Source organism: Chroicocephalus ridibundus, chromosome 1 (assembly GCF_963924245.1).
Source record: "Chroicocephalus ridibundus chromosome 1, bChrRid1.1, whole genome shotgun sequence".
NCBI classification, from domain to species: Eukaryota; Metazoa; Chordata; class Aves; order Charadriiformes; family Laridae; genus Chroicocephalus; species Chroicocephalus ridibundus.
This window is the reverse complement of record NC_086284.1, coordinates 88,048,713-88,076,365: the sequence shown is the minus strand read 5'-3', so window position 1 is coordinate 88,076,365 and position 27,653 is coordinate 88,048,713. Positions and strand designations below refer to the sequence as shown.

General features: G+C 36.9%; 1 protein-coding gene across 2 annotated transcripts in view; it reads left to right on the top strand.

The window, feature by feature from the left end:
* RPS6KA3 (ribosomal protein S6 kinase A3) overlaps positions 1-27,653 on the top strand; it is an 82,640-nt gene that overhangs the window by 50,157 nt on the left and 4,830 nt on the right. The window contains exons 10-21 of one of the 2 annotated variants that reach the window (XM_063342899.1): positions 2,360-2,430; positions 6,306-6,394; positions 6,674-6,738; positions 6,840-6,942; positions 7,729-7,853; positions 9,818-9,940; positions 11,705-11,794; positions 16,268-16,426; positions 23,323-23,484; positions 23,678-23,754; positions 24,828-24,945; positions 27,054-27,194. In XM_063342899.1, coding sequence (XP_063198969.1) covers positions 2,360-2,430; positions 6,306-6,394; positions 6,674-6,738; positions 6,840-6,942; positions 7,729-7,853; positions 9,818-9,940; positions 11,705-11,794; positions 16,268-16,426; positions 23,323-23,484; positions 23,678-23,754; positions 24,828-24,945; positions 27,054-27,194 — 1,323 coding nt within the window. Of the gene's footprint in view, positions 1-2,359; positions 2,431-6,305; positions 6,395-6,673; positions 6,739-6,839; positions 6,943-7,728; positions 7,854-9,814; positions 9,941-11,704; positions 11,795-16,267; positions 16,427-23,322; positions 23,485-23,677; positions 23,755-24,827; positions 24,946-27,053; positions 27,195-27,653 lie in introns of both variants that reach the window. The other variant, XM_063342891.1, reaches the window with a different exon arrangement.

The following is a 27,653-nucleotide window of genomic DNA, read 5'->3' as shown; positions in this document are numbered from 1 at the left end:
GAGTTCTATGAAATTATAGGGTCGGGGGAAATAATGTGTGTATCAAATATGGCTTTGGAAAAGAAAAATAGATCATGTTTGGTATTTTAGGAACGCTGAATAGCTTTTAATATTTATAATCTTTGTGTGCGTTTTTGACATAAAAATTAAATAATTGTATTTTTTAAAGGGAATGTTTTTGTTTCTTACTGTTTCTGCTACATATGACTGTAACAGTACAACTAATGTGTGTGCTTTGTAGTACGAGAGAGACTTGTGTCTGAAAATAAGTCATCCTATCACCTTTTAATCATCTAGAATGCTGTTGTGATCTGAAAACTGACTATGTAAAAGTAGCACCTCATAACTAAACTCTCTCCAGACAGATGAGGATGCACACCCTCACAACTGCACATTGTATCAGTAAGAACACAGTCAATTAAAAGTTAATTACAGTGTAGTTGGTTTGTGGTCGGTAACGCAAATGTAGTTAAACTTCAGCTTTATTTATAAAGCTGGAAAACATAATTTTGTGCTTATAAAGCACATATGTTAAAATTAAATTGTTGGATGTGACTGGTATAGCTTTCACAGTCTAAGTGCATTTTAAACACTCTGGCTTCTACTTTGGATGCAAAAATATGACCTTAAAAAGCAAATTATCTAAATTAGTATATGGAATACAGTGCAGTTTTCTCTAAGACGTATTTTTGTTCCTTGCATTTCTAGTTTGCATGGTAATTTTCTTAGACAATCTGTATGTATCCACTCTCATTCTTAATTAGAAATCTGTGTTGATTGAGAATTCAATTGGTTGTTGGTGTGGTATGAGCACACAGTATCTAGATGGAACAGAAATTATAGCATAGAAACGGAGACTAGAAAGAAATCTCAACAAATCATTTGGCCTCTTTTCTCCTGCTGCTAGACACTAGGTATGTTTAAAACATCATTGAGAAGTATATTATAATTTGTCCTTTAAAATGGTGACTGTTTGAAGGGATGCCAGGCATCTAAAAACAGTCATTTAAAGTTTCCGGAAGCATTATGTATTTGTTGAGGTACTCTTCTGCTCAAATAAAAATGATAACTGGGAAGGCCAACGTTAACTTATTCTTAAAGTACTATTGGCCTATTGATGTTGCAATTATAGTAGTTATGGAGGAGACAAAGAACACATATGCCGAGTTACTAATACAAGTGTGTATACTTGTGACAAATAGGAGCTTGCTAAAGAAACTTTTTTTATTTCAAGCAAGTGTAAGGGAAATGTGCAGCACTACAAATTTACCTTTAAAATTTTTTTTTTGCAAGTGCAATTTGTGAAGATCATTCTAAACAAACAAAAAAATGAAGATAGCTTCATGCTCTGATTGTAAATCTAAGAATACTACTGTCACACGTTATTCACTCAAGTTATCTGTGAACATTTTTAATGCTTAGAAGTCTGAACATTTGGGTCATACCAGAAAAGAGGAATGGAGGGATATCCTGATGACTTAAGTTTGCATAAGCTGTTCAGAGGGTTCCTTTATAGTGATTTTAATTTTGATGGCTTTAAGTGTATGCCATGAAATTTCATTAAACTAAACTATTTTGCAGTTCTTAAACCAAAAATCAGAATTTCTGCCTCACAGTGTTGGCTGCTGTGACTGCTGCCAGGCTGCTTTCAGTACCTCACTTAGATCTGATATCCCTGCAGTATACTGCAGCCCGATGGAAGTGCCTTTATATTTATCTATTTTTACTCAGTCACTTTCAGAACAAATCAGTATTTTAACAGTGTCTGTTGCCTACTACCAGGCACTGTAGAATGTGCATGCACGTACTGTGTAGCTCTTATGTGTTCCTTCAGGCTTTATTTCCACTGTATGCATACGGTAACCACTTTTCATCATGCATGTCTTTGTCAATCAACTAACCTTTTTCCCCTTTCCAATGAAGGCTATGTACATGCCAATTTTAAAAAACTTGACCTTTTTAAATATCTCTGCATGAGGAGAAATCGTCACTAACTTTTGCAAGCAGAATCTTTTTCCCTACCCCTCCACCCTCTTGAAAACTAAAATACAGTTGTATAGATCAAGTCTTCCAAGAATAAACTCTTTAGGCGCAAACGGAACACAGAACATTATAGTCTAAAATGCTCAGATAAAAGCATGTAAAGCGAGGTATCGATATAGGAAAATATTTTGCAGCTTTAAAAATGGCAAAGGCTGCTCGACGTTCATAGTAATTTAAATTGTACAATGAGAAGTTGTTTTGCACAGACTTGGTTGTTAACATGCATGAATTTTGGAAGGTTAAGATGCTAAGTAGTTTTGTCAAAAATTAGATTTTGTCCAGGTAATGTAATTGATGAAAGTTTTACTCTATACAGTTTGAAATGCTCACTGGTACTCTACCTTTCCAAGGGAAAGACAGAAAAGAAACCATGACTATGATTCTCAAGTGAGTACACTCTTATTTATATATCTCATCAGGTATTCTACAGGGATGCCCTCCGGGCTGCAATATCTAATTTCTACTCTTCCCTCATTTCCAAAGGTACTTGTAAATCCTCACTCCCTATTCCATACTACTAATTCCCTTTGCTGCCTATCTAATTTGCCTTTCTATTCCTCCCCCATACCAGGTACAAAGAATTTCATAGCAGCTCTTTAATCTGTAATAATAACTTCTCCAGCCATATGATCTTTCCCATCTTATTTCCATAATATTTTTTAAACTTTCTTATCCTTTTTTGGTAACGTGTGCATTTTTCCTTGATGTTTTTTGTTTCATTTTTTTTTTTAGAAAGTATTTTCTCTCCTTGTCCTTCTCTATCTTATCAGCTCCTTTCCTCACTTCTTTAATATTACTGGTGCTGCCAACAACTTGCTTTCCTGATATTTCTACTCGCTAAAGTGCACCCTCCCTATGTACTCTCCTATAATTTGCCCAAGCTCCAATTTTCCCCTTTGCTATTTCCAGTATAGGTTTTGCATTAGCTATATTGTGGAAATTGCTTTCCTTCATGCAGTTAATATACTTGGTTTTGCTAGTGAAGGCCTGTTTTTTGTTTGTTTTTTTTCCTTGTTGATGCCCTACATATTCTCTGAACTAATACAACCTGTGACATAATCGTCCTGCTTGTAGGACCGTAGCCTAATGCTGTGCAAACAATTCTGTTTCCTCATGTCACAGTTTCACTTCTCTGTTTCCAGCCATTTTTTACTAATACCATTTTTTTTCCATGGAAGCTCATGAGACTATTTTAGTTTTCTCGATCGTTTTCTGCTTCATTGTTTATCGTTATTCTTAGTCCTGTTACCACTTGTCTACCTATATACCAAAGCCAGCATTTCTTTTGCACCAACAGCCTATTTTGAAAAGTAATTATATGAAATTCTTTCATATTTTTTCAAAGTAATTAGACTGTGAAAACCGCTAGAAAACAAACTCTTTTTTTTCCTTGCTTTTGCTTTCACAACGCATACATGCTACGTTATTCTTTGCCCTTGTTTTTCTTCCTCATTTTATATTTGCAAATGTATTTAGTGGTGCTAATTTCTTCTGCTGCCTCGACACCATGCCAATTCAAATCTTCATGTTATGATTATTAAATGTCTTTAACTAAAAGGTTCTATCTATTCACAGCAAGCGTAAACTCCTTCTGACCACCTCCTGTTTACAAGAAGCTAGTCTGAGAATAGTTCTGCTGCACTCTCACTTACTTCAGAAGCCATGCATTTTTTTCCATCCATGTCTCTTGAGTCACATCTTTCTCTTCTTTTCTCTGCCTGCATGTGACTCCACTCTGTTCCTCAACAGTCTTCCCGCTGTTGCTACAAAAATATTCTGTATTCAGCTGCCATGTAGAGTATCCTCCTTGCATCTCCACAGTTAATTGACGTTCATAACTACTTTCAGATTTCATCTGAGCATGTATCTCTAGTTTCCTTTCCAATTTCTTTCTTTTCTCACCTTCTAGTCTTTGTAATTGTTATTAGTTGCAGAGCTGCACAAAAAATGTGGTATGAAGTAAAGAAATTTTACCTCTGTTTCAATGTTCTGTACACTTATGATTATTACATACATGTAAATTTATTTTGCTGTTGGTAACAAACAGCTGAAAAACAGAAGATATTTTGAAGTCTTTTCTGATAAGTTCACATTTTTTGTCTGGCCCATAAGAATGGCAGTATGTTTTCTTTTTATTTTCTGTGTACTAGTAAATGTACTATATTTCTCCTTGATTTTTTCATAAAACTGTTTAAGATGGACAGGTGTGCATACAAATTTATATTTTCATAGTGTTCATTCAAGATATATTGCTTTTCTTACCTTCTGTTCCTGAAAATCCACAGCAAATGTGTCCTCCTTGCAGCATATGTTTTCCTGGGCTCTTTGTCTCACGTTACCAAGACAAGTTTTTGTTTATTCTTATGTGTTTTACATAAAACTGAGAAACTCTGCAATTTGAAGAAATCGTAGTTTGCAGCAATATAGTTAACTTTTTAAAGCATCTTTTCTCCTTTACTGAAGAGGTATGCCTTTGTCTTTGTCCATCAGGCATGTCAGAAAAAAAATGCTGTCACTCATGTGGTTGTTTAACCTAGGACCTCTGAGGACCTGGTGATTGCCTTTTCTTCTGCTGTGTCACATGGCCAGTAAAGGGTTTTGTGAAAGGTGCTCCTTCATGATGGAGAGGGAGCAACGACAGTCTTAATTCTTGTGGTTTGCGTGAGGGCCTCTAGTTCACTCCACTGTGGACTGCAGTACATACCAGTCCTCCAGAATTTCTTCTACGTGTTCTGTTTCTGTTCATTGAGTTACTCCTCCATAAGATTAACGGCAGTTATGTTTTTGGCTTGGTTTTAGATTTTTCTAAGCAGTTGAGTTCTCATGCTGAACCTCCAGGGCTGCATCCTACTGTTGGAGCTGTTTTGGATTATAATAGGACAAAGATTTCCACCCACTCCAGCACAGTCCTAGCATGTTTACTTGTCTGTTCTCTGTCCTTCAATAACATTGTAAATGATACCATTGTGCTTCTGCAGACAATGTGTTCCTTGCTTCCTTCTTACAGTGTGGCTCTTATGCTTTGCTGTGAGCAGAAGTGACATCAAGTGAACATGCAATGAAATCACTGCATATAAAGTGCATGAGTAAGAATTCAGCTGCTAGTGGTGCATGGCAATCGGGGAAACATTGGGTTCCCCACTGCCCGTTCTTCTACTCAGTTCATGGTCTTGATCTGCCTGTAGCATGTTATTGAAGAGCCCAAAGAAGGCAAAGTTATTTCAGATTCCATTGCCACCCTACCCCTCTCCCCCTCCGGTTTCTTTAATGCAGAAAGGAATGGAAAATCGAGTAAATTCGAGTTTTAAAGTAATGAATAGTGAATCAATGGCAATGTGTATGCACTTGCTGAAGTGACAAGGGGTTGGGCATCTACAAATAGCTGGAACACAAGGCAAAACACATCTGCTTGAGACAGAGAAAGCTTGTGTTGGATTGTTATGGAAAAATGCAAGCTACAGGTTGAATGAAGAGTGGAAAGGAGGGAATTATGTCCATCCTCTCCATGGTCGTAAGAAAAAAGTGAGACATAGTAACAGTGACAGGATGGAGGTTCAACATTAAATGGGGAGGAGAAAAATATGGTGAGAATTACAAAACAAAAATAATGACAGAACTATAAAAACTTAAATCTAAAAATTCAAGACCAACGAGTTGTAAAGTAGTAATTGAAATGGATTGAGGAGGAGCAAAAAGAAAGAAGGAAGGGAGTGATCTTTTCTGCTTTTTTTTTTTTTACCCGCTAATCTTGCAAGATCTGTCCTACCTTAATACAATTTCTATCTTCTAGCTTAGGTTTCCTGTTGTTTTGATTGGGTGTTTTTGGTGTATGTCATACTGTGGGTAGTTTTCTTACCCCTTCTAAAATGTCTTTGACCATCAAAGTGGATTTGCTTGTTTGATGTCATTTGGTAATAACTGAAAAGTAGATCAAAACATATTACAAAAATATTGCAAGTTTATAAATTGTTATCCTAAAACTATTCTTTTCTACGTTTTTTACCACCTCTTCCTCTATTTAAGTTCCTGAGTCATTACTGAAAAATATTATACTACTCAAAACAGAAAAAAAAACCCAAACAGAAATTACAGGTTTACATGACTGACAGCACTTTTACTCTGCTTCTGATGTCTGAAGGCAAGTTCTCAGTGATGCTATTTTGTTTGATATGGATTTGTTGAATGACAAAGGACAGGGGGAATGCAGAGTTAATGCTTAACCTAAATGTATTTGTATGCTATTAATTGTTTTTGCTCTATAGGGCTAAACTTGGAATGCCCCAGTTCTTGAGTCCTGAAGCACAGAGTCTTCTGCGAATGCTCTTCAAAAGAAACCCAGCAAACAGATTAGGTAAAGTGTTTAGCAGAGTACTTTGAATTTGATCATAGTATTAATAACATCAGTGATCATTAAACTGACCAAAAAAGTTTACAGTTTCTTGTGTAAAATAGGCTTTGAAGTAGGAACATAGTTTGCCTGTTTGCTGTTCTAATGATCAACAAAATATTATCATTTCTGCTATTCATACATCTAAAACTAATGCAGAAGAAATAAGAAATATAATTTTGCTAGTCATTCTTTTTGATCAAGAAGGAAATAATTCGCAGATATTTTTCTTCATTATAAAAGGAGCAGGTCCAGATGGAGTTGAAGAAATTAAGAGGCATGCATTCTTTTCCAAAATAGATTGGAATGTGAGTATCTAATTCAAAATTAATTCAGTTATTTTCTTAGTTAAATGTTTGGTAGTGTGATATAACTTTTTAATTCACTCTGGCTTATGCCTTCTTCTCAGAAATTGTACAGGAGAGAAATCCATCCCCCTTTTAAACCTGCAACTGGCAGACCTGAAGATACATTTTATTTTGACCCTGAATTTACAGCAAAAACTCCAAAAGGTAAACAGAGAAGAACTAAACAATTTACATATTCAAAAATTAGACTCGTATTTCCTGTTCAGCTTATGTAAAGTGTCTTGTTCTTCCAGGTGTTGCTAGGCTAAATGAATGCTCACAGACAAGTATTCCATAGTTCATAAAAGGTTTTGTGGTCATCGGTGTAAATATATCACAAGGGACAACCGAGTTGTCCTATGTAAAAAATAAAGTAATCCTCAGCAACAAAACATATACAGAAGTTCAATTTTACTTATCTAAGTAATCTCATTTTTCTAATTCAAAAAGATTATCTGTGTGTCTCTTTAAAGGCTATATTTTATGGCTTCATTTAATTCATGATGGTGATTCTATGTACTATGTAAACATAGAAGCTTAGTCATTTCAGTCTTTGCATGGCAAAGTTGCTGTTTCAGTGCAAGCTGTCTCTGCATAGTTCTACACTGATCCATTCAAAATATAATAGAAAATTTGAGTGCTTCTCCTCCATAAATATAGCATAGATATGTTGCTATATGTAGATATTTTCTGCAAAGTACTGGTTTTTGTATAATAAAATATTGTCTGACAGTAATATGATCTTCATAATCATTGATTATCAGTTGTGTTTCTAGATATGTGCAAAACAATTTAGTATTTATTTGTATTTTGGTCCTCACAGAAACTGGAATTTGCAGAAAATGTTTGTGTACTTTATAGAATAAAGCTGTAGCTTACTTTCCAGAGTAGACATAATCTCATTTCTACATTTTTAAAACTCTGCTTGTAAGTAGGTGATGTGTTTTTCAGATTCACCTGGTATCCCACCTAGTGCTAATGCACACCAGCTTTTTCGGGGATTTAGTTTTGTAGCTATTGCATCAGATGATGAAAGCCAAGCGATGCAGACAGTTGGAGTGCATTCAATTGTCCAGGTGAGTATATCTGCTTTAAAAAAAAAAAAAAAAAACTCAATAAAGCAGTATTGCTGTCTCTTGGTGAAGGAGTAGTTTCCTTCCTCACAGAAAGAAGTACTGTAACAAAGTCATTATCAGCTTTGTATAAGAAAAGTTAAGACAGATTATTTTATCCAAACAAAACCTCTGAAGGTGCAGGACCTGTTTATTATTACTTGTAATAAGGTAGAGGGGAATAAGACATCGTGATCTTTTTCTCCTATGCATGAAAATACTGGTTTATTTTTATATATATATATATGTGTGTGTGTGTGTCTCACACACACACACACACACACACACACACACACACATATATATATATATATATGAGGCACTGGGGTACAATTGTGAATTGTATCTGGATGTTTTGGACTGCTGTGCGTTATGGAACCCCTGAGCCAGGACACATTCTGTCTCTCATGACCCACTTTAAGTTGCTGTGCTAATCCGTAATATTTTGTGACTAATTTCAGTGTATCATGCAAGTCAATGTTACAGTATACTCACAAACTTTGGCTTTTTAGCAGTATTAGATGACTTCCAATACAGTCTCCCGTATTAATAATCGTGAGGTTGTCACTTTTGATAGCCTAATGCAGTTGCTATTCTTATATATTCTGTTACTGCTAGGACTGCTTATTTTTGGACAACAAAGCATTGTTTAGGTGCAATTTTTGTGTGAGACAAGAAAGGTGAACCTTATGCTAGAACTGGGGGGGAGGCATGCCTTGCCTCCTTATGAGGCTGAGATCCTTCTGAAAGCACACTCCAGCACTGGAGAGTTTGCATCCAGCGGGGGAAAAAAGCAGATGCATGTACAGGAAAGAAAACTGGAAAACCTGCGCAAAAATTGTGTTTCTGCCTCCCCTTTCTGCTTTTAATAATTCTAATTACTGCGTAAGACTGAGTCATGAAAACCAGCTGGTGATCTAAACTGTGTTGAAAACTTCTTATTGGTATATAGGTAGGAATAAAAAGGTATGATGTATGATTTTGCAAATGCCTGAAGAAACTTTTAAAAACCAGTTTATTCAGAACATGAATAGCTCTTATATTTCTTTAATCCTCTTACATCTAGAATAGTCATAACATGCTTGTTTGTACATATTATTTGTTTCATGTGTAATAAACCATTAAATTTCAAGGGGTTTTAGATCCTTTTTTTATTCTAAAGAAGCTGTCTGATTTGCTGTATAGGTCAGAATGACTTCTGGTCCTGAAGTCTTGCTAAAAGTTTCTACAAGCTTTTCTGTGCTCCTTCTTTCCCATGTAATTTTGAGGATGAATTTCTTTCTCTTTGTATATGGCTTCCTTCTCTTGTAAAAGTCTGTTTCTCTGTTGCCTTTGCTCTGTGCCCCTCAACCGCTTCCTTACTCCTATTTCCTCTTTTCTGTGCTGCAGGATACCCAGATGGTTTCCTGCAATGCACAAACTCCTTATACTAGAACACCATTTCCTTCCTTTACAAGAGTGAACACTTGTCCTTCTTTCAGCTTTTTATTTCTGTGAAAGGATTTTTGACTGCCATTCCATGCAATTTCCAGTTAACCTGATTCTCTTCAGTATGTCTGAATTTTTCAGCTGGCATTCATCTATTCAGATAATAGAAACAGTGATGCTTTTTTACCATTATTTTATCTTGTAGTCTTCTGATCTTCTTTGTTTTGGAGATTCTATCCTTAAATTAATAAATCAGTAACCAGAACCATGATGTTGTCAGTTTCTAAAATACGGTGTGCATTATTTACAATGTGTCTAATATATAATTTATCTCATATTCATATCAAACAGAAGGTAGTGGCTATTTAGACAGCTTTCACCTAGTACAGCCATCAGTTAAAATTTGAAGCAAATCACTAGGAATTCAAAAACGCATTCTTAATATAAAAGTCAGTTATATTTAGAATATTCATTAATTGATAATGTTATTTTGGTAGCAGTTGCACAGGAACAGCATTCAGTTTACTGATGGATATGAAGTAAAGGAAGATATCGGAGTTGGGTCTTACTCTATCTGCAAGAGATGTATTCATAAAGCTTCGAACATGGAATATGCTGTAAAGGTAATCACTTTGTATAAAACACCAACTGTTTTCAGGTTTCAGCATCCTAGACATTGGGCATAATTAATATTTGCCATAAACACCATAGCAAATCAAGACAATTTTTTAGTATAAAAAGATTTTAGATGCAAATGTGAATTATACTAATCAAACAAGTAGAATATTTACTGTCGGATATGCTGGTTTGGGTGGTGGGTCTTTGAAGCACCTATGTAATTACAGTAAAACTGATGAGTGTTGCATGACTGCTTCTAGAAGGAAATGTGCAATGAAAAGCTTACATGACTTTCCATCATTTTTTTAAAAGTGTGATTGATTACTCTTATTTAAATATAGTTATATATGGAGGTTTTGCTTCAAAAGTGGATTCATAAATTGTCAGATAGCTAGGAGTTCATAACAGTGCTAAAGTCTGGTGTACCTTCCAGAATAAACTTCAACTCTTTGTCTTTGCTTGCTAGTTTTTAACGAGGTTTCTAATGTTGTTTTTATGTTATTCTGTTGGGCTTTCTAGCACTTCTTTGAAGGCATTAAATTCTTGGTTGACATCAGTAGAATTCCCAGAGGTGGAATGATAAATTTATCTTTTTGTCTTTCTGTATAACACCATGGAGCTGAATGGTTACTATGAAAGCAGGCGCATAGATTAGCAGACTTAAAAAGCAAAAAAAGAAAAGCTATTAAAAATATTTAAATATTGTACTGTGAGGCGATTCTCTGTTTTAGTTGTTCATCAGTCTACTATTCAAATATGTAAAATCCAAAGATAAATTCTATTTTGCTGTATCCCTGTATGCAGATTGTCTGCTAGAAACCCTCCAATTTCAATTTGGTCGTTACATACTTGTCATTATTCTGGTTCTGGCCAGGAACAGATTTGACTTCTGTGCTTGCAGTTTTAAATAATTTCTTGAAACTGGAAGAAAGTACTGGCATAGCTCTTAATTCTCTAAGCCATAAAATTTACTCTGAGGATTGCCTCACTTTGCTGCTGCCTCTGTTGTGGCTTTTTTTCCTCAAGGAATCATGAGAAAAAGAATAAGGTGATCGGTGTCCAATGTGTTAGGATGGTGCTGGTAGCAGTAGGGGCTTAGAATGTCAAGAGGAAGAAGGGGTAAGAGAGAGATGGAGAAGACATTAGAGGAAATTCTACAGTTCATAAGGAGAGGAAAAAAAGGAGAAGAATAAGAATATGTTTTAAGTAGGGCAAAATAATGTTTTGTTTTTCTGCACAGGGAGAACTTCAGAGCCTGATAGCAAGCCTCCAGACATTCAAATGAACTTTCATAATAGAACGCTTGTCTGAATTAACTCTGAGAAATGTTTCCTTTCTCTTATTTTTGATTCCCTTACTCGCCTGCTTTGTCTCTTGCTGCACTAAATATTTGTTTGAGATCAGCTTTGTGAAAATCCGTGCATTAGCATTGTCAAACCAGTATCTCATGTCAAATTAGGAACTTCCTATTTTATTAAATGGTGGGTGACTGAAGTCTTATCAACTAAAATAGCCTTGCATTATTTATCGTAGCCTGCAGCCTGACTTCTCCAAAATTGTTTTCAACTGAGAGCCTTTTCCATGTTTTTCCTGTTTTTTGCTTGGCCTTGCTGTTCTGATTTAACAAATTTTGTTTTGGTTATAATCCATGTCCTTTACCAACAACAATAAATATTGCTTGTCTGTTTATGCTAGTAAGCGCAACAAAGTGTTACACTATATAATATTCACAAAAAGAATTATGCCTATGTATCTATTTGCTCTTACAGATCATTGACAAGAGTAAAAGAGATCCAACAGAGGAGATTGAAATCCTACTGCGCTATGGACAGCATCCAAATATTATTACCCTAAAAGATGTAAGTAGTGTGTCAGAGACATCCTTTAGTGTATTATAATTGCATATCACTTTCTAATTTGAGAGATGATGAAGTGCATGTTTTAGATTTATGTTACTGTTTTTCAGTATTTAAAAAAGCTGAAAATAGTATTTAAAAATAAAACAATATCCTAATGCCATTTATTCAACAATATCAATTTTTTACTGAGGTGTGTCATTGTCCTCCTTTAAAGATGCTCATATTTTGGTACAACGTAATCCTAAGCAGTCAAATAATTCATCCTTTATAAATCCTAGCACAGGAACAATTCATTTAACATTGGCTGTATTTATAAAGGAACAAGTAAGGTTTTTTGGTTGCTTGGTTAACTTTGAATCTACTTTACATTAGTCAAAAGCAATTTTTAACTGCATTATTACATAACTGAGAACTCACTGTTTGAGATAGTGATACTCAAATATCCAAATACTCAAAGTAATTTTCATGAACAGTAATGAGTGTTAGTAAGTAATGGACAAAATATTTTCATATGCCTGGTCATCGCTTTTCTTTACCTAGTAAAGGTCTTTGTACCTTACCTGGTCTTCATAGGGAAGATTATCTAGCTTTTTTTTTCTTGTATTGTTTGCTCTGACCGTGGAAACACTTTGACCACAAAAAGCAAAGAGTAACATAAGTTGGGAGGTAGAGGATTTTCGTAGTGAACAGTAGATTCTGATGATCTAACAGAAAAAGAAAATTGGCTTTCTTTCCTTGATTATGCATTAAAGAGGATTAAAAATTAAAAAGGCATATGCTTAATGACTTTCTTAGTCTGCAGGAAAGTATTCTGGTCCACAAAACCAAACCTCAAGCAAAACGGCTAACCATTTTCAGGAAGCTGAGCTCAGCTGAAGGGAGATTCTCAGACATTTTGAAGTCATTAAAATGGTAGCTCGTAAATGCTGTGGAGATGAGTACTAGCGAACCCTGCCTAAAGGTCTTGTCCTACAATAATTTGTCTTCACTTTATCAATATCATGTAGTTTGGCCATTTCTTGGGAGAACAAAAGTCAGATATACAAGGGAGCCCACCATGGATCTTACCTTATTGCAAGGTAGATCCCATAATTACAATCCCACTTTCTGTTTGTTCTTCTTCATGTGGTTGGACAATAAAGCCACCTGAAAGTACCTGGGCTAACTCAGAACCTGCATCAGCATTCAGGTTGCTTTTAGTGCTGCATGCTAGGTTTATGAGTTGCTTGAATTCATAATAGAGGTTGTGTTATTTAAGCAGGAAGACAAACATAAGGAATGTGAGTACTTACCTGAACTTAAGCACTATGAATATTTTTCACTGAGAGCAGAGAAATGCAGGCAGCCTTGAAAAGTTGTCATGTGTGCTGAATTGCTCGACTTTGTAATTAATTGTTCTTCATCAGTCATCTTCCAGTAGCAGCCATCTTTCATTCACACCAACATTAATATTCATGTAACAAAAGGAGCCAACAACAAAAAAAGCCTTAAGTCCACAGAGGAAGAGCAGACAAGAGGCTGTAATTCTGTTATTTCTACTTCAGATCCATTCCTCAAGCCCAGTTTATGGAACTATGTCCAGTGTAAGGAAAGAGATACAAGTTTCTAATACATGTGAATCCTGTATAATATCCACTACTGTAAAAAATTAACATTAAGTTTTCACTGTCCTAATATAGATGCATGGGTCAGATTGCTTGCATATCCCACAATATAGGGGTGTTCTATTACAGCTTTCAGAGGAAAGAATAAGGAGTACTTGGCCTTCAGGCCTCAAACTCACCAAGAGCACTGTGTATTATTACACACATAAAACTCAATCTGGATTTGACACAATTTTTCATTCAGTTCCACACCAAAATGTAAATGTTTCTATTTTGAAATGCCCAACTAAAATATTTCAGCATTAAGTGAATATCTTTGGAAATTATTCTTCTGCAAGAAGTAATTTCTTTCTTTTCTTGTATTTCAAGAGTAAATGCAGTAATATTTGAATTTAGCTTAGGATGGAAATTTTCGTTCTTGCTCAGCCTTTTTATGTACTTTAATTCTGAAGGTGTTTGGATTGAAACAATGGAATATTCAAAACACCAAATTCTTTCTGCAGTGCACAGTCCTCTGGGGTTTTTCCTTCTGATTGTTATCAGTGGTCTTTTTCAGTTACATAGTATATAAACAAAAGAGCGACCTATATTGTGCTAAATCAGATGTCCTTCTTATCCAATATCCTGCTTCTGACAGTGGCCGTTAGTGGATGCCTAGGAAACCATGTAAGAATGGAGGAAGCACACAGCTTCCAACAAACCATTACCTAGAAACTTCCTGTGCCAGACCATTATATGTATTTTACCCTTTTTTACGTGTTAGCTGCTGTTCTGTAACAGAACTTTTGTCCTGGTTTGAGTTATTTAAAGCATTGGCTGAAGAAACTTTTCAGAAGCATTTTAGAAACCTAAATACAGTATATCCAGTGTCCCAGTCAAAGTGCTTATTCATGAGTTTAAAGAAACTCCTAATATGTATGTGAAATCTTATTTCACTTTGCAAAAAAGGTGTTCTCTTTGTCCATTACAGTATATTTTGTTCATTCGCCTACATCTGTTTATCAATATAGTTTCTTCCAGTTTGCTTGGTAGAGAAGACATCCTGACTGATGTTTGGCATCTGCAGGAGTTCATGTTAGAAACTACTATCATATTTATGATCTCAGCGTAATACTGTGCACCTAATGGGGAAGAAAACTTCCAACAGTATTAATTCAGTGCAAACAACTAAATTGATAGTACCATTAGATAAATCAGGGCGAGCGGAATGGTTTGTTTGGGGTGATCTCAGCGTAATACTGTGCACCTAATGGGGAAGAAAACTTCCAACAGTATTAATTCAGTGCAAACAACTAAATTGATAGTACCATTAGATAAATCAGGGCGAGCGGAATGGTTTGTTTGGGGTGGGTTTGGTTTTGGTTTTGTTTTGGGGTCTTTTTTTTGGCAGGTAGACAGGACCAACAAAGGGTAGCAGATAAAATAGTAATCAAATTCAAGCAAATTTTGCTTGAATGCCCCCTGCAGTACTGACATGTGTGTGCTTTGCCATGTCAAATGAAATAAGCTTATTTCTTCACGTTATACCAGGATTAGAGGGAGCATGCCTATTAAAAAAAAAAAAAATCTAAACTGCCAGTTTAGTATCTAGAATTAGAAAATTCTGCATTTTAATACAGTGTAATATTTAAAGTCTTAATAGAAACACATTCAGATGATCAGTCATTTATATTTCTTGGGGGAAAATTGCTGTTAAATGAGAACATGGAAACCCGTCATGTCGTCTTCTCCTTAAGATAATATGCTTGTAAAGCCTGCAGAATTACTTCTTTAACATTATTCCTCTTTTTTAATTTGGTGAAAAAATAAATCCTTTTAGTATAGTTTAAAGCACAAAAATTTCTAAGCTTAGAACTTCAGTAGCCTGTATTTCCCAGGTAGCTTAAGACAAGGAAATTGGGATTAAAACTCTTTATTTAATTTAGTTTATTCCTAAAGTTATTTTACTACAGCTTGGATAATTGTTTCTACTTAAATAGAAACTAGTTTTTATCTTGCATATATTACTGCAGAGAACGATTCCAACATCACCATAAAAAATAGGTTGGAATAATAACAGGGAACAGAGTCTGTAAAAGGTTTCACTAAAGCAGGAACCACTTTCTGGATTAAGTTTAAACCCCAAGAAAGTGCAACTGAAATGAAATGCTTAAGTATACCTTAAAACATGTTTTGGTATAGTTCAGTCTGTAGTGCCCCCTGGTGATAATATAAGTAATTCTCAACTGTTGTTTCCCTAGAAGTTAAAATGCATGCAAAAATTAAGCCATTTTCCATAACTAGAAGTAAGGGCTAAAATATACATATTTTATTAATTTTAGACTTTGGTTCACACTTTATGCGCAGAGTAATGTATAAGTTGTAGGCTTTTATCGTAGCAGTTTTGTATGCATTAACTTCAGTGTTCACAGAAGCTATTTGAAGTGAACTTAGATTATTTTTTTGTTTGTTTGACTGTTCAGCCAGAATGATCTCTGCTCATATTTGTAATTTGGTGCAATAATTGCTTCTACAATTAGCTTTGGCTTTGCCTTAATTAGACTAGTTTCCACTTATTATTACTACTTAATTTCTCCCATGTCTAGTTTAATTTGTTTCAGTAAAGCTATGTGGGAAAAACTACATGTTGTTAATCTTTTTTTCTCTTTAAATATTTACATGCCATTATATTGCTGTACTGCCTTTTTGTAGAAGGTTTTGTGTTCATTTCTGAAGATGAACAATGTCTGGATAGTGTGTGGGGTGAGAAATAGGGGAAAAATAATTGAAGAAAACAGCTTGTGGATGCACCTGCAGTATGTGTGCATTTCACAGGAAGATAGCAGAGAATAAATGTTTTGAAGTTTACATCTTCATGTACTTTTTGCAGGTGTATGATGATGGGAAATATGTATACGTGGTAACAGAACTTATGAAAGGAGGAGAACTGCTGGATAAAATTCTTAGGCAAAAATTTTTCTCAGAACGAGAAGCTAGTGCAGTTCTGTTCACAATAACAAAAACGGTTGAATATCTCCATGCACAAGGGGTAAGTTTTCAGCTCACACAAAATGCTTATAGATTTTAATATTCTTTTCTTTCAGATTTATAAACTCCTATCTTGATATGTTCTTCTGTGCAGTAATTAAGTAATTTTTGGTAAATAATTACATGGCTGCAGGAATTTGTGTTGAAATCAAAACATTCCCCATCAGCTGTGTAGATGTCTAGATAAAGGAGATGATGCAACTGTTTGTCTAGTCCTGCATGCAGTCTGTCAGCACTTCTGTGGGATAAGCAGATAATGACTAATAGATAGGATATGAGAGGAAGCAAGCCAGGAAGAAGTGCTAGGACTAGTGCTGTTGCTTAGCCATGGGACCTCATGTAATTCCAACCCCACCCTGTGATAGACCCTGAAAATTTATCTTCCATCTATCACACTTGTAATTTCTTCCACTGCTTGGTTTTGAAGAAGTTGGTTTATGACTTTATGAGCTCCTGCACCATAGGGTCAGGAAGTTGTAGTGGACTGTTAGGAGAAAGAAAATTAATGCTTCAGGAAATTAATTTGGAGACAGAGGAAGTAGTTCAAAGATAGAGAAGGCAAGTGTGACAATTGCATGGCAAGGACAAGTTGTGTTGCATTTTTAAGTCGACAAGGAAAGGGGGACAGAGAAAAAGCAGAAAGTAAGGGTGTAAGGAAAAAGTCAATCTGCTAACATCTAAAGTTATTATCCAAGAAAAGCTGCTTTGGAATGAATAGTACTCAAACTATTTTAAGAAACAGGTAATAATTCAGCATGCACGGTCATTTCTGTGAACTATTCTTTCAGAAAACTTAGGATCATAGTTGTCTGGTGTATCTTATTTGTGGTTCATCGCTTTCTTCAGTCACTTGAGCATCTGTACACAGGACTAGAATCCTTGGCCAGCAGCATCCATGGGAATTATGAATAAACCTCAATACCTTCTGTATAGAAATATAAATAATAGAATAACGCATATCATAACTTGGTTCCTTCTTACCACACGTGGCCAAAAAAGGCCCAGTGTCCTTGCGTCAAGTAAGGGATTTAGGGGCTTTTATTTCTTTTCTGTAGATCTCTGTAAATATTGGCATTTTAACTTGCATTAGATAGACCACATGCTCCTTGGAACTTCTACTTTTTGAAATTGTTGGGTCATCTTATATTAAGTCAATTCTGCCTGAAAGGTGACCATATGTGTAAATAGCAAGCACTTCAGTAGTCTAATTTTTCATCTGGAAAAGTCCTCACTGTCTTCAGTGGATTTTCCTTTTGTAGCTTCTTTGGTCACCAGAGGAGCTCATTTGAATATGGTATTAGGTAATATTTTGTTTGACAGATTCCCAATCTGTGTGCAGTCTCCATGACTCTTCCAGAAGGATTTGCCTCATGGACATTCATAAGATACTTTTGAACTGAAAAATTAGCTAACCAAGGAATTGAAATCCTCCTCTTCAGAGTAAGCAATACTTCCAACTCTCACCCAAACCATTCTAAAAGTATTAGGGCCAGCATACACCAATTAAGGGTTGGCACAATAGACATCATAAAAAGAATAAACAAGAAGTATCATGTCATCTCAGAGCAGAATACTTTTGCATGCTGATAGATAATTGAGAATGCTAATCAAAAACATGATGCTAAGAAATAAAGAATTGGAATGTCCTGCTTTTGCTCTTTTCTATTGCTCTAAAATAAAATGTTATTTCACAGAATCACTGGGTTTTCAGAGTTGGAAGGGACCTCTAGAGATCATCTAGTCCAACTCCCCTGCTGAAGCAGGATTGCCTAGAGCACATCACTCAGGACTGCATCCAGGCGGGTCTTGAAAGTCTCCAGAGAAGGGGACTCCACAAATTCCCTGGGCAGCCTGTTCCAGTGCTCTGTCACTCTCACCGTAAAGAAGTTTTTTCTCATATTTGATTGGAACTTCCTATGTTCCAGCTTGTGCCCATTACCCCTCATCGTGTTACTGGCAACCACTGAAAAGAGTCTGGCTTCATCCTCCTTAAACCCACCCTTTAGGTACTTATAAACATTAATAAGGTCTCCCCTCAGCCTTCTCTTCTCCAGGCTAAAGAGTCCCAGCTCTCAGCCTTTCCTCATAAGGGAGATGCTCCAATCCCTTAGTCATCTTTGTTCCCTGTCTCTCTTGAACTGGGGAGCCCGTAACCGGACACAGTATTCCAGTTGTGGCCTCACCAGTGCAGAGCAGAGGTGGAGAATGACCTCCCTTGACCTGCTGGCCACACTCTTCCCTACGCAGCCCAGAGTTCTGTTGGCCTTCTTGGCGACAAGGGCACGTTGCTTGCTCATGGATAGTTTACTGTCTACCAAGACCCCCAGATCCTTTTCTTCGGAGCTGCTTTCCAGCAGGTTCACCCCTAACCTATACTGGTGCCTGACATTCTTCTTCCCCAGGTGCAGGACCCTACACTTGTCCTTGTTGAACCTCATTAGGTTCTTCTCTGCCCAGCTCTCCAGCCTGTCTAGGTCACGCTGGATGGCAGCACGGCCCTCTGGGGTGTCAGCCACCCCTCCCAGTTTGGTATCATCAGCGAACTTGCTGAGGATACACTCTCTCCCCTCGTCCAGGTCATTGACAAATACGTTAAACAATACTGGTCCAAGTATTGACCTCTGGGGGACACCACTGGTTACAGGTCTCCAACTCGACCCTGCTCCGTTAATCACAACCCTCTGAATCCTATCACACAGCCAGCTCTCAATGCACCTCACTGTCCCCTTGTCTAGTCCACACTTCTTCAGTTTCCTAAGGAGGATGTTATGTGAGACAGCGTCAAAAGCCTTGCTGAAGTCAAGGTAGATGACATCTACTGCTCTGCCCTCATCCAGCCAACCAGTTATAACATCATAGAAGGCTGTGAGATTGGTCAAGCATGATTTACCCTTGGTAAATCCATGTTGACCACTTCCAATAACTTTCCGCTCCTGAATGCGCTTGGATATGACATCCAGAACGAGTTGCTCCATTACCTTCCCAGGGACAGAGGTGAGACTAACTGGTCTGTAGTTCCCTGGGTCCTCCTCCTTGCCCTTTTTGAAGACTGGAGTGATATTGGCCTTCCTCCAGTCCCCAGGCACCTCTCCTGTTCTCCATGACCTTTCAAAGATGATGGAGAGTGGCCAAGCAATAACATCTGCCAGCTCTCTCAGCACTTGCAGGTGCATCTCTTCAGGGCCCATGGACTTATGGATGTCCAGATTGGCCAAGTGGTCTCTAACCTGATCTTCCTCTACAGGGGAAATATCTTCCTCTCTCCAGACCTTCCCCCTTGCCTACAGGGCCTGGGATTCATGAGGGACAGCTTTAGCAGCAAAAAATGAACCAAAGAAGGCAGTCAGTAGCCCTGTCTTCTCTGTGTCTTCCACCACTAGGGCACCCATCTCATTCCTTAGTGGGCCTACGTTTTTCCTAGTCTTCCTTTTTCTATTGATATACTGAAAGAACCTCTTCTTGTTATCTTTAACTGTGGTGGCCAAGATGAGTTCTGCTTGAGCTTTGGCCCTTCTAATTTTCACCCTGCATAGCTTCACTACACCTTGGTATTTTTCATAAGTAGCCAACCCCCTTTTCCAAAGATCATAAAATTTCCTTTTTTTCCTGAGGTTCAGACAAAGCTCTCTATTAGCCTGGCTGGTCTACTTCCCTGTCTGCTCGTATTTTGGGACTTGGGGATGGCCTTCTCCTGAGCTTTTAAGAGTTCTTCCTTGAAGTAAGACCAGCGTTCCTGGGCACCTTTGACCTTCAGGACTGTCCCCCAAGGGACACTCTCAAGCATGCTCCTAAACAGGCCAAAGTTTGCCCTTTGGAAATCTAAGATGGCAGTTCTGCTGGCTCTCCACCTTGCCTTCACCAAGAATTGAAAATTTCATGATCACTCTGCCCAAGACAACCTCCAGTCTTTACATCCCCTACAAGACCTTCCCTGTTAACAAGTAGCAGGTCCAGTAGGGCACTTCCCCTAGTTGGCTCCCTCACGAGCTGTGTTAGGAAGTTGTCTTCCACGCACTCCAGGAACCTCTGGGACTGTTCCCTCTCTGCTGTGTTATATTTCCAGCAGACATCCGTGAAGTTGAAGTCCTCCACAAGAACAAGCAATCACGAGACCTCTGCCAGCTGCTTATAGAATATTTCATTGGCCTCTACATCCTGGTTGGGGGGTCTGTAACAAACTCCCACCACGATGTCTGGCTTATTGGCCTTCCCCTTGATTCTTATCCATAAACAGTCAACAATGTCATCACGCACACTGTTAAGTTCTTGGCATTCAAAACTGCCCCTGACATAGAGGGCCACCCCACCACCTCTCCTTCCTTGCCTATCCCTTCTGAAGAGTTGGTAGCCATCAATCACTGCATTCCAGTTGTGCGTGTCTTCCCACCACATTTCAGTGATGGCAACTATATCATAGTTTCCCTGCTATACAATGGCCTCCAACTCTTCCCGTTTGTTGCCCATGCTGCGTGCATTCGTGTAGATGCACTTCAGCTGAGCTAATTGCCTTGCCACTTTACTGGGGGCCAAGCCCTTATTCCCACCTGTCCGTGCTCAGACATTTCTGCAGTTGCCAATCTATCACACTACTGCTCATGTCTTTGCTAGCACATGGGTCATCATCTCCCACCTCCACTGTGACAACAGGCTGCAAGACCTTGCTAGTGCTTTTACCCACCAGTACTGGGATGCTGCTCCCAGGCACCACTTCAATCACTCTGGTTACATCCCCGTCCCCCTTCAAACCTAATTTAAAGCCCTATCAATGAGTCCTGCTAACTCCTGTCCCAGAATCCTTCTTCCCTTTTGGGTTAGGCTTTCCCCACTTGTTGCCAGCATGCCTGGTGTCCTGTACATCAATCCATGATCAAAGTAACCAAAGTTCTGCTGGTTGCACCAGTCTCTGAGCCAGGAGTTAATCCGCTGACTCTTGCTCTTTATCCCCACATCAATCCCTGCAACTGGTGGGATAGAGGAGAACACTACTTGTGCTCCTGATCCCTTAACCAGCTGTCCCAGGGCTCCAAAGTCTTGGTGCAAAATACCAATATAATCTAAACAATCTGACATCTTTTTAAAATTCACATTTGGTAAAACAGCTTAAAACAAGAAGGTATTGTATTTATTCTTTGACATAAACATGTTGATTGCTTAGGAATTAGCATTTGGATTTGAACTAGACTGTTATACCTACTCTTCCTCCCACTCGAGAATTGTTTCCCCTTGTTCCAAAAAAAAAAGTACTACTCAAGCAGACTGGTTCTAGAAACAGTCTGCCAAATCCCTGGCTCTGTGCTGCCTTCTGTTGCCCACCTCTTCCTTTCTACCCCTTTTAGGATCTATTAAAAAAAAACCAAAAACAAACAAACCACCAACTAGAATAAAACTGTGGGGTTTTTTTTCTTCTGCCTTGTGGAACAGTAAAGGATGTTTCATTACTTAGAGAAAAAGGATTCTAATCTATCTAAACGCCAAAAAATGAGGGCTATCAGGAGCTGGTTCTCTCCTACACTGACATCTCAAGCCAGGATGTTCCCCTTAATGTCTACTGTTCCAACTCAAATTCCCTAATACCATTTTGTATATTTCAGCTTACAAGGTCCTTATTTCTATAATTTTAAGTACTCATTTTATTTAACCTCAGAATTGCAAAGTATTTGCGTACTGAAAAAGCCTCTACTAAATAGATTAGTGTGTTAAATGGCTTTACAATCTGCAGGCCTTCTGCAGTCTTTCACTTCTTGGTCTTACATTATTTTCCTGAAACACTGCTAGCTTTCTGAAAGAGTGCATAGAGCTTCTGATTCTGCACATCACTCACTTGCAGGAGTTTTGGGGTATCTTCTCGTTCTAATGTGATTACCTTCTTGAAGTGTTTCCTCACAATCTTTTCCAAGAGGAAATGAGTCTTCCATTCAAATTTAATTCTGTAAAGCTGTGTTTAATATTAATCAAATACATAGGACAATCGGGGAGATAAAGGCTTCCATAGCAGGGCTATTTAAATATTTAAAAGAGGACATTTAGATCCACTATACTGTCTTACAGCAGTGTATACCCTTTTCTTTACAGAGAACAAAGTCTCTAGAGACTTTAGGCTAATTTGTCTTGTGAAGAAAACACAACAGATCATCTGATTTTGAAGACTGTCGTTGTGCATTCCAGGTTTTATTAAGGCTTGTTTATAACATACCTTCAAATAAGATTAGATTCATTCCGCCAGAGCTTTGGCACCTTCTACAGTTTTTGTCAAGCATTTTACATCTCAAGCCCCTACAGAACAGCCGCTTGGAAACCAGTACAGGCTTTTTTTGACATGCCAGTCCATTAGGAAAATACCTCTTCGATATTTTGAGATTATTTTTTTTTTGGCAGAACTGTATTAAAATTCCTTCTTAATCAGACCTTAAATGTTTGCACTGGGATTAATTCAGATTATCTGAATGAAGAGAATGTAATATAGAACACCAGTTACCAGCAGTAACTAATGTGTGGTTATATAGCCCGGTGGGGTATCAACAGCTACAGACATCTGTGACTCTAAATCAGAACCTTTGGCTAGTAATATCTTTTGAAGGGCCTTGTAGGTATGCATGTTAAAATAGAAAATACATATATTCACCCATTAGAACAAGACATCTGGAACTGTCTGTACAAATAAATTTGGGGGGATTGGGATGTCTGGAAGGGGCTTTATAGTTAAAGTTTCCGAGTTAGAATTGTAGTGCTCTATATACCACTGAGCATCAGAATGCTACAGCTGAAGTTAGAAGCTGGAAATGTGGAAACTGATTGCTGATGGGAGATTTTAAATTAAATAGCTGAATTGATAATTATAATATAAAGCCTTTCCTATGTTTAGCTTATTGTATTTAGTGGTTTGTTTTATGTTTTTAGGTTGTTCATAGAGACCTGAAGCCTAGCAATATTCTCTATGTTGATGAGTCTGGTAATCCAGAATCAATTCGAATTTGTGATTTTGGCTTTGCAAAACAGCTACGGGCAGAAAATGGTCTTCTGATGACTCCATGTTACACAGCAAATTTTGTTGCGCCAGAGGTAAATACCAGGACAGTTTATATGCCTTGGTTTATTTTGATGGGATTTTTTTGCTGGCGAGATACTTGTTTCCTTCTTGTCTAACAAGTTAAATCACTTCGTAAACACTAAAAACTTGAATTCTCGCTATTTTTATGGCATAATCAAAGCATTTCTAAGAATTTTTTTCAGAAAAAATACTTGTCTCCCTCAGGTTTTAAAGAGGCAAGGTTATGATGCTGCATGTGACATATGGAGCCTTGGTGTTCTACTTTATACCATGCTTACTGGGTAAGAGTAATTTTAGTTTGCTTTGCTGTAGAATAGCAAACCAATATAAACAAAGAGAGTAATAAATGTAGGCCCACTGTTGAAGATGTTTCTATTGAGGCATTGATTAATCTCAACTTTGGCTTCAGTGAGGATAGAATATGCTTTGTCTTTAGTAGAATCCAAGTTTGCAGACACTGACGTGAAAAATTCTTGACTTCTTATGTCTCATCTATTTTAGATGTTTAATTTCTGCTTTGTGGTGATTTAGGAGTAAGAGTTGACTGTTTCATGTGAAAATTAGCTGATTAAGGCAGCATATGTGTTGACAGAAATACATGTTGCAAATAGAATTGCAATGCATTGAAGCATGATTGTGTGCAAAATTCAACTGCTTTATAGTCTGAAGTGATGCAGTTAGGATATAAGAAATGCTATAGAAATGCATTTACATATGCAACAGAAATGAATTGTATAAAATCTGATGAATAATAAATCCTACTGTAGTTCCACAAGTTCAAAAGATGGTTGCTGTTGCAGCTGCCAAATAGATTATCTTTTTATGCTGGATTATTCAAATTGCCACTTTGGTTAAGAGTTAACGCCATCAGAGACATTACGGCATTTTAAAATAAATAAGTGACAAACATATTTGTTTTTAAATGTAACTCCTTTTTGGTTGTGGATATTCTAGTAGCAAGAATGTTTATAGTGAAGCAAGGAAAATTGCTACACCTTCCTTCCTCTAGTATCAAAACAACATTTATTCTTTTTCAGACTCATTATAAAGTCTTCATATTTAATTTTGTAATTTCACTAAAATATGAAGGCTTAAGGAATACTTTCTGTAACTCAGGAACCACCAGGACTTAGACTGCTGTAGGAAAAATCTGGTTTTCAGACCCGTTACAGAGGGAGTACATCCAGTAAGAACAGATCTGTAGTCAGTGCCATGCATTTTCACGTGTTAAGAATAATTTCTTTTTACAGCTACATATTATGTTGAACTCGCTGAACATTGTGATCAGATTCATAATAACTGTTGAGGTCCAGGTTATGGAAGTTATTAACATTGAATTTGTTTGGTTAAATAGCTACACTCCTTTTGCAAATGGTCCTGATGATACCCCAGAGGAGATTTTGGCCCGAATAGGTAGTGGAAAGTTCTCTCTCAGCGGTGGTTATTGGAATACCGTTTCAGATACAGCTAAGGCAAGTACATTTACTTTGTCCTTTGGGGGATGAGAAATGGATTGCAACGTAACACATTGCTTATAATCTCTATGTTATATCATATATGGTTGGGTAAGTTCCACCCATTATTATTACTATTTTAAAATACTGATCTGATCCTTTATATACCTAGAAGTTTCTTTCCTGTTTATGATCCTTTCATGTTTCAACAGCTGCTTGCATGTAGGAAGAAAAATGGGCATGCCTTATACTGTAGCCATTAACAAGTGTCCGAAGAAATACAGTGTATTTTATCAGTATTCACACACATGCAGTCATCCATGACGAGAAATGCTGTAATAAAACTTCATGTGGAAGCATGACATTCAAAAATCATAAAGATAGTCTAAATCAGGCTAATGAAAATATTGTGATAGTTACCATATGCGCCACTGATTCGGGCTAGAAAAATAAGTAGTTTTTTGCATTTTTCTGCTTGGATGAGTTCTTCAGAGTTACCCAAGACAGTTTACCTCATAGTTTTTCATTAGGATTTGAGCAGTTTATTCTTTTAAGTACCTTAAGAACTTTTAGTCCTTAAGGATGTCATATCTACTCAAAAAAAAAACCAAAACAAAACCCACTGAAGTATTATACTTTCTTTTTACTGTGTTTGGACAAAGTAAAAACTTTAGACAACTTAAGTTTTTTAGAAGTACATTTTTTACAGCAAATAGACTCTAAACTGAAGTGTGCAATATCCTTTATGCCCCTTCTGTGTAACTACAGCAAGGTGCTAAATTTTTCAAAAAAAAAAATCTTTTACATGGATTGTGCTCTTTCTTGCTATTGTTGATGTGTTTTCTAATGTACTGTTCTCATAACTCAACCATTTTCCCACAAATCATGTAATTCATTTGATAGACAAATCAACCTGTTAGAATAACATGTTTACACTAATCTGGTAGCATCAGCTATTTCTTCCTTCAGTGCCATTCTGTTCAGTTGTGCTTGGGAGTCTAGAATGAACCAAAACCTGTCAGCTATGAAAAAAATCGTAATTTGAATTACAAAACAAAGAATGTTTCATATGAAAATGTCCGGTGTTGCTAATGTAACTTAAATTATCTTAAATCCAGTTGTAGTCAACTAAATGTGTTTCTCCACAGGTAATTGCTTAATGTAGAAATATTATTTATGCTTTACCCTTAGTGACTGACATCTAAAGTCATCTGTAAAATACTATGCTGCTGTATAAATTTGGTTCCAGCATCTTGAGTGTTGTATGCATTTCTCACTACCATGATTTGAAAAAGATAAAATAGAAGTTGAAAAGGTTGTAGAAAAGGACGTACTAAAGCAAAGCTGAAAATCTTTCCAGATGTTGAGAGCCACTTCCATCTAAAGAGAGTACATAGAATGTGGTGTTTCATCTCAGCAGAGTTGACTGACATGACAGACAAAAGAGATCATTTGACTGATGATACAAAGAAGGAGAGAGACTCGTTCCTTTTTTCAGTTAATATATTCTGCAGAAGTTAAAAACTAAACAGAAATTAAACGCCTGTTCATGTGGTTCACAACTTAATTGTGAAACAACTGTGAAAGGTGTTTGAGAAGGGGGGAAAAACAAAAATATAAGCAATAAAATGAGTTCAGAGAGAATGAGGTAAAAATCACTTAGGGTACTTTTATGGACAGCAGAGGTACTAAAATTCAACCTTCAAGTTGTACAGTTGTCGAAAGATTGTTAGACACTGGGGAAACACGCAGGGAAATATCATCTATATTTTCTCAGTTGTTCTTTTTTCAATACTCATTTCCTTACATATCTGCTATTTGTCACTGTTAGAAAAAAACCCCAATACTGGTATAGTGGGGCCTCTACTCTGGCCCAATGTGCATACTCTTATGTTTGTGTCTTTTGCCTAACTAAGTTGGATACTTTCCTCTTGTGTTACCAAACATCCGTTAAGTCGTATAATTAAAAGACATAGTATTATCATTCCTGGGCAGTTTTTCAGCTGTGTCAAACTGATGTTACGACCGTATTTTTATACCTCTAAAATCTTCAGGTTTAAACTGTAATCTGTTTTAAAACTGAAGTTTTACGCTTTGTAAATTGATTCTTTGTATATTATTGACAGGACCTTGTTTCAAAAATGCTTCACGTTGACCCACATCAAAGATTGACTGCAGCCCAAGTTCTTAGTCACCCCTGGATAGTTCACTGTGACCAGTTGCCTCAATACCAGCTGAACAGGCAGGATGCTCCCCATTTAGTGAAGGTAAATAGATGATTGTTAAGCTTGCTCTTTAGACAAAATTAGTGTAAACTAAAGAATTTAAAAAAAAAAAAGTTACTGTGGCATATGTTTCCTCAAAATACTATTTAAAAGTTGTTACAGCTGGGAGTCGCAGTAAGCTATGAAGTCATGGAGAATAAATCTAATACATTTGAAAAGGACTTTTACTTTCTTAGGTTTGAAATTTATTGGACTGACTTAACACTGGGAGGCTTAACTTCCTTAAGAAACTGGCACAGAAGAAATTGTTCTTCTGATAGTGAAAATGTTGTCAGGTGACTATAGGGGAGCTGAAAAATAGTTTAGCTAATTCTACAGTTTTACAGGATGTTAATCGTCAGTGACTGAAAGAAAACAGTATACTTCATGATGACAGTATAAGCTAAAAAGAAGCCCAAAAGGCAATGGTAATTAATATAGTATCGCACATTCTGTCTGAAA